Source organism: Quercus suber, unplaced genomic scaffold (genome assembly GCF_002906115.3).
Source record: "Quercus suber isolate HL8 unplaced genomic scaffold, Cork oak 2.0 scaffold_95, whole genome shotgun sequence".
Lineage (NCBI taxonomy): Eukaryota > Viridiplantae > Streptophyta > Magnoliopsida > Fagales > Fagaceae > Quercus > Quercus suber.
The window spans coordinates 1,182,563-1,190,729 of NW_027069560.1; the positions used below are offsets into that span (position 1 = coordinate 1,182,563).

The 8,167-nt window shown below is 31.0% G+C and overlaps 1 protein-coding gene across 2 annotated transcripts in view; it reads left to right on the forward strand.

The window, feature by feature from the left end:
- LOC111992802 (uncharacterized) overlaps positions 1 to 6,674 on the forward strand; it is a 23,712-nt gene extending 17,038 nt beyond the window's left edge. The window contains exons 9-11 of one of the 2 annotated variants that reach the window (XM_065774635.1): positions 3,733 to 3,869; positions 3,939 to 4,019; positions 6,524 to 6,674. In XM_065774635.1, coding sequence (XP_065630707.1) covers positions 3,733 to 3,869; positions 3,939 to 4,019; positions 6,524 to 6,659 — 354 coding nt within the window. In that variant the 3' untranslated portion in view covers positions 6,660 to 6,674. Of the gene's footprint in view, positions 1 to 3,334; positions 3,429 to 3,732; positions 3,870 to 3,938; positions 4,020 to 6,523 lie in introns of those variants that run through there. The other variant, XR_010629410.1, reaches the window with a different exon arrangement.
- Positions 6,675 to 8,167: the final 1,493 nt, after the last annotated feature.

Genomic DNA, 8,167 nt, shown 5'->3' on the forward strand with positions numbered 1-8,167 from the left:
AAAAAAAAAACTAAATTAAAATAGATAAATGTGTACAGGTAAAATTATATGAAAAGTTAAAACTACCTAAAATGAACGTTTAACCACTTGTAGATGTGTGTTTTTTGAAGACTAAAAGTATACACAATTGCCTTGCAAATCATCAAATTTGGTGGCTTTACAAAACAAATATTTCATATTGCAAAAAACATAACATGAACTCCTCTTTTATGACAACCTTTTTTTTTTTTTTTTTTGTTCTTTTTTGACGAAACAACTTAAGAATATTAAGACTTAAGTTAACACATGTGATAGTTGTAAAACACGTCAGTGATATGAAATATAGAAAGGTTTAAATATTTAAAAAAACATTTTTAGTAGATTGTAATATAAAACATTTTTTTTCTCAATATTGTATGTAACTTTTCCCATAAGATCAATATTGTTGGCATCCTAAAAAGATGATACATAATATATGGGCCTAGACACATTCAAAGGGTGCTATCTAAATTATATGACCATTTATCACACAAATATATTGATTCCCCTAATGTATGGTAAAGGAAGGCAGGTTTGTGTCTAGCCATTTTCTTGATTTGTGCTGTATAATTTAATAGTATGGAGGATGTGACTGGATTCAAATGTTGAATAAAATAAGATGAGAGGAAAAAAGAGAAAAAAATAAAGTATATAGCAGTAAACATCAAATTATCTAAGTTATTCTATGTAATATAATAACATTATATTATTATATAGTACTATATGTATAACGCGGTAGGATAATATTTAATCAAATAGAATATAAAAGATAACAACTTAAAATACAAAACTAAATTACATCAACCCAAAATAGAATTCTAATTAACACAAAAATTCATCAACCTAAAGGATCGATGCAATGAAAATAAAATATAAAAAAAAAAAAAATTCAAACAAAAAATGAAAAACAAATTGAGAGAGAGAGAGAGAGAGAGAGGTAACATTTTTTGTGTAGTAAACTATGCATAGAATGATAAGAGAAATGCTAAATTTATAGTAAGATGTTGAGAATAAGAAGAGTCAAAATAAAGGAAAACAAAAAGGTAGAGAAAGAATGATATTAAGGAAGAAAGTAGTGGGAAGATGAAGAGGTAAAAGGGAGGGAGAGTTTTGGAAAATTAATAATAAAAATAATGGTTAAAAGATATTTAAATTTTTAAATAATGGAGTTTTTAAGTCATCTTAAATGAGAAAATGTTTAAAAATATATATATAACAAAAATTGGAAATAAAAAATGATGACGTGGCTGATGATGTGGCTCAATGTGAGCGTAGCAACATTAAACGCTACGCTTCAGCTTTTAGTAATATATAGAAGATTATTATTATTATTATTATTATTATTATTATTATTATTATAAATACAATATAGAATATGTGTGTGAAGTTTACTTTTAGAGGCTTGAACTTCAGTTTTTGCCCCCCACATCTCACAAGTACTTAAGAGTGACCATATACAATCTTAAATTCATGGAAACTTGAGGCAAAGGAAGAGAATCTTGACACTTGTTTTATTAGGGTCACATATATAAAAGTACATAGTAGAGAATCACAACCCTTTTCAATTTGCATATAATCACTAGTTGGTTCTTCTCCCGGCACAAAAACTTCTGGTTGAATATGAGACATCTTAAGAAATTATTTTTTTCTATAGTCACTTCAAAACTAATTTGCATATAGTCACTTGTTTTATTAGGGTCACCAATACCTTATTGTTGAATTCATATTTTGAAAATCCAACCGTTGGATCATATTTTCTATATGTTCTTAACATGTCTGCTAATTTTCATGTCAATCAGATGTAATTTGCCATTTGATCTTTAAACTCATCTTTTATGCGTTATTTTAAACTACAAAAACTTGAATTTAAACAATTGATTGATGACATGACTATTAATTTTTGATCACCTTGAAATTTTGTAAGCATGAAAAATATAAGAAGATAACGTAATCTAAAGGTAGATTTGTCAAAATTCACATTGAATTAAGAAATATAGGGTTGGGTTCAAGTTACACTTAATGTAACTCCAAAAAATGTTACACCAACCAATAACTTATTGTTGAATTCATATTTTGAAAATCCAACCGTTGGATCATATTTTCTATATGTTCTTAACATGCCTGCCAATTTTCATGCCAATTGGATGTAATTTGCCATTTGATCTTTAAACTCATCTTTTATGCGTTATTTTAAACCACAAAAACTTGAATTTAAACAATTGATTGATGGCATGGTTATTAAATTTTTATCAACTTGAAATTTTGTAAGTATGAAAAATATATGAAGATAATGTAATCTAACGGTAGATTTGTCAAAATTCAAATCGAATTAAGAAATATAGGGTTGGGTTCAAGTTACACTTGATGTAACTCTAAAAAACATTACACCAACCAATAACTTATTGTTGAATTCATATTTTGAAAATCCAACCGTTGGATCACATTTTCTATATGTTTTTAACATGCATGCCAATTTTCATGTCAATCGGGTGTAATTTACCATCTGATCTTTAAACTCATTTTTATGCGTTATTTTAAATTACAAAAACTTGAATTTAAACAATTGATTGATGACATGACTATTAATCTTTGATTACCCTGAAATTTTGTATGCATGAAAAACATATGAAGATAACGTAATCTAACGATAGATTTGTCAAAATTCACATTGAATTAAGAAATATAGAGTTGGGTTCAAGTTACACTTGATGTAACTCTAAAAAATGTTACACCAACCAATAAATTGTTATTGAATTCATATTTTGAAAATCCAACCTTTGGATTACATGTTCTATATGTTCTTAACATGTATGCTAATTTTCATATTAATATAGTGTAATTTACTATTTGATCTTTAAGTGGGAAGGCAAAAAAAAATAGAGAGAAATTTTGGAGCTGGGAAATTTAAGGTCTATTGCGGCGGTCCAACCCGCCGCAAAAAGGAATACATATTGCGGCGGGTCATTGACCCGCCGCTATATCTAAGCTTAACGCCGCTAAAACAGGTCTATTGTGGCGGGTCATTGGTCCGCCGCTATAGTACGCCGCAAAATACTAAAGCTATTGCGGCGGGCATATGGAACGCCGCAATAGATCTCATGTATTGCGGCAGGCCAAAAATGCGCCGCAATAGGCGACATATAGCGGCGGTTTTCGCACCCACCGCAATAGCTCGTTTTTCTTGTAGTGTTACCGCCAATTGCCCGATACCTACAAATATGACAGAATTATATCTTGGTGTGTTCCTTTTCCAACAAATATTTAATTAGACCCTAATGATTCCAAATAGAACATGATCTTTGATGGCATTTTTCAGTGAGATGATAGAACATGTTGGCCATGAATATATGGATGAGTTTTTTGGTTGCTGTGAATTATTATTAGCAGAAGACGGGCTTTTTGTTCTACAGGTAATTAAACAAATGGTGTCTTATATATCTCTTTCCCAGTTTTATTATAACGTCTTGGTCTTTATAATTTTTGTATGGGTTTAATTTAAATGCATGCGGAAAATATTGTTTCACACTCGTTATATACTCCTTACACACGTTCATTAGTTCTCGTGCGATGTATACAATTTTTATTCATATTCACATTTAAAATAAAAACCGAGAGATATGTACTAACAATGTACACTAGTTAGTATGTGAGAGTAATTGCCCATTTAAATATACCGCTAATCATTGAAGCTGGTTTGTGATTGTCTCTTCTTAGTTCTCATCAATGCCAGACGAACGTTACAGCGAGCACATGCGAAGTTCGGATTTTATAAAGGAATATATATTTCCCGGTGCATGCATTCCTTCATTAAGCAGGGTAATATCGGCCATGGCAAATGCATCCAGACTCAGGTATTAAATTATTGTTTGGTTTAACTATTTATTTCTCTAGAAAATTAATTCAAAGTTTTTTAAGTGCAGCGTGGAGCACGTGGAGAATATAGGGATTCATTACTACCAAACACTTAGATATTGGAGAAGAAATTTTATGAACAACCAGAGGTAAGAAAAATAATCATAATCATATTGATTATCAAAAAATAAAAAATAAAAGAAAAATAATCATATTGTTCTCTTACTTCTCGTCTTAAAGAAAAGCTTCTCCTGACAGTAGAATAATTTCCTCATCAGGTTGTGGTTAGACTTGCGAAAACACATAAATTATCACAGTTTAGAATGTGCTGCATAATTAGCTAACCAAACGTCTTATGATCCCATTAATATCTTAGAAAATAATAGAATTCTTGTTGATTATCAAAAAAGCAAATAATAGAATTCTTGTCTAGATTTCGTAAATCAAACATGAATTAAAAAAAATGGTCTGTAATTGTAAATCAAACGACCTAATGGATACATTATGCTGAATGCATGAATTGTACTTAATTTGATGTACTAGTTGAAGATGCCTAAATGCTAGCTTGTTTGGGAGGTGGTATTTTATGGAGCGGCTACATATATAGCTACATACATCATCGTGGATGTGAGGTCCATAACTCTGCTCCCACAAAATTATTATCACTTGTTTTAGTAATTAAAAAATTATCTCCTACGCTATTGAGTGGGCCTCTCACAAACATGCGGGCCCCAAAAGCGCGTACCAACCTCATGTGAGAATCTCACTCTATAAAACATGAACCAGAGATACTTTCTGCTCAAGGCTTACTCAAGACTAGTTTTCTTTTAGAGGATAATATATCTATATTCTTTTGTCATTATACAAACTCTGAAGAGAATTTTTAATGTTGCACCCATGTCAAATTTTTGCGAAATTCTCGAAAGCAAAGTACGTAATTTTTTAATCATTAAAGACACTGTCTAGACCCTGCTATAAGTTCTCCATGAAAGAATGAGATAATATCATTGAATCACAAAGACTCTTAACTTGCATTCTCTGTATTATAATAAAATATGTTGGGAATTTAGACCCTAATTGATACATGTTACTTAAGCCATTTTATGCCAAGTTTGATTGATATAACCAATTATGCTTAATTGCAAGGTGAGTTCGTGGTTAATCATAGCACACACCAATAATGCAAATATAATCACAGTGAAAAATAAAAATAAAAACACAGGTAATATGGATATGAAGAGAAAGCTAGCCCTAGAAGGGAAAAACTCTTTGGAGGTTTACTACCAATTCTCAAGGAAACATATTCACTAAATAAAATGAAATTTTTATACCAAGTAATAATGCTTACTGACATGATCACAAGTAACTTCAAATTTTTGGACTCTTCTACCATGGACTTTGTTCACACGAACACCCTGTTTGTAACTTCAAGATCACTCTTAAAGATTCTTCACAGGAGTAACTCTATATATGGAATGTGCATATCAACTTCACCTTAATCACTAATTTGGAAATATTCCTCTTCAATTCATGGTATGAGAGAACACAGTTACAAAAACCCTAGGCACACAATACGCATCTCTCCAAAAATCTATTCGGTCATTCTATATTATCTTTTATACTATAATTAGGTCGTGAAATACTAGAGATTGGACTACTCAATGGGCTTGGATTCTGAACCTGTGATTCTAAATCAATCAACTAAGTGTTGAACCAAGTGTCGAGGCTCCAAACACTTTAGTTCGATTGTTCTAATATAAGTCTTGTACATTAAATAGTATTCAAAAACTCATTCCAAACCAACTTTTGTTCATGGTTCGCCAACCTGTAACCATGAACCTAACAAAATCATCAAAAAATATATACAAACCATAAACTAAATAGATTAACACTTGTACTAGAAGTAAAATTAGGATTACTTTATTTGTAAAACAAATATATCCTAATATTATCAATTTGAATTAAGAATTATAAGAGATTTGGGTCTTACTATTTTTAACATACCATTGTTATTGTTATCATGGTGTTGCACTAGCCCTCCACTGGAAAAATGATTAGAATTTATTATAGGGAAGTACTATGTCTATAATGTTTTCACAACAAATTTTAAGTGATAAGTTGTTATTGATTCTAATTTAAACCTATCATTGAAATTATTTTTTTGCTCATTAATAACAACTCATAACAACCTATCACGTATGTTTTGTTGTGAAATTATTGTAGAGGCATTTCACTTTATTATATGGTAAAGAAACAGACCCATCCAAGAGCATTGTCATTTAGTTTCTGCAAAGTAAACAAATGCCAAGGCAAATTAATTTGAAAGTGCAAAATGGTCGACTGAAGATATAGTCGCATTTCCTTGAAACTTGCTACGAATGTTAGACAAAAAATAACCAAGTTTTGGTAACATATATTTCAAAATTTATTTTCGTTATAGGTTGATGAAGACTAGAACATGCACAAGTTTTTGTTACTTTATAGTAGAAAAGAGGAGATGAGAAAGAATAAGATTGCTATAGGAATGTGTAATTAAAACTATTATATGGAAATTTTATGATTATTCTACATTGTCAAACTAATCATGATATCAAGCTGACTACAAGGTTTTTTTTTATTATTTTGATGTCGGGTATTTAATGTTTGTGTTCAGCAAAATCCTTGCTCTCGGATTTGATGAAAAGTTTATCCGAACATGGGAATATTACTTTCATTATTGTGCAGCTGGTTTTAAGTCACGTACACTTGGAGTTTATCAGGTATGTTTCTTGCCTAAAGTATTATTATGATACAAAAGAACATATTGACTCATGAAAAATATTGCTAAGATTCATGTAAACTGTCATTAAGACCGTTGTTTCTTTTTGTGTTGATTACCCATTACCAAATTATTAGTTGAGAAAATATATGTCATATTTTTTTAATATTTGATACAAACTAATTAAAATGGTTAATAGAATGAAATTTCATGATCAACAAGAAGTTATATTAAGATCAAGGGAGTCAATACCGTACTGGAGGCTATACCGGTTTGGCCAGCGGTACGATATATTTCGGATACCAGTCAATACCAGTGTACCGTTTCGGGTTTACCGCTATTTTTTATATTTATAAATATATATATATATATATATCTCTGTGTGTTTGTGTATTATAATAAATATAAAAGTTTACCATAAAACATTTTCTCAATTCAAAACTAATTATTCATGGTTTTAGACTTTAGTATCAATTAAAAGAAAAGAAAAAAATACAATATAAAAAATAGAAAGCTTAAAAGTTACCATTGCATAATAAAAAAACAAATAATACTAATAAGTTAATGCAAATAAGTTATCATTCTTCCCTAACAAAAATTCAAAAATTACAAAACTTAAAAAATAAATAAATAAAAGAACTTTTTTTCTGTACCAGCCGGTACGCCTGGTACCGGCCGATATTGGTCGGTACACGGCTGGTACGGCCGGTATTTAAACCGGTACAAAATGTTGATATTTCGATATCGGTATACATACCAGTACGGTATTGACTACCTTAATTAAGATTGTAAAAAATGGTTCATGTTTTACACCTTAACCATTTTCTAGACCAAGCACGTGCCACCTTCTCATCTCTCTCTCCCTCTCCTCCACTTCCCAAGCATCGTCCCATCAATGTGACCTCCTTCACATTATAGATTAATTCATGCCTCTATGACTGCTTCAATTTTTTTGTTTTGTTTTTGTTTTTTATATTTATCAATTTTACCTAATTTCCTAATACCCATCTCCTCCTCCCCACACTTCTTACACTGCTACCACCATCACCTCCTTCCTCCTATTCCTCTCTACCATCACTTCCCGCCACCTATCCTTATCTCCATCACATTCACCCACCACTACCTTCCTATATCCTCTTTTACATTGCCAACAATACCACTATCTCCAACTCCCACTTGCATATACTGCTACCACCACCTCTTCCCTTCCTCCCTCACTCCTCTCAATACCACTTTCATTCCCTCCCTGCACTCTACACAACTACTGCCACCAACAATAGGGATAATCCTCCCCACCCCCCTCCCCAACCCTACCTAAGAAACACTCATTTATGTAGCCCTGCCTCTCTCCCTCACTCAAAAAGACAAAACAAATTCGTCTCCCATAAAACCAATTCCATTTGAGCTTAATGTCATGTAAATAAAATCACATATAAACGTAAATTTGAAAACATAAATTACTTTTTGATTGGATGCTATATAATTTTTTTTAACTCATCAAGATGCATAGAAAACCTTTTTAGATAGTTTCATACTTTT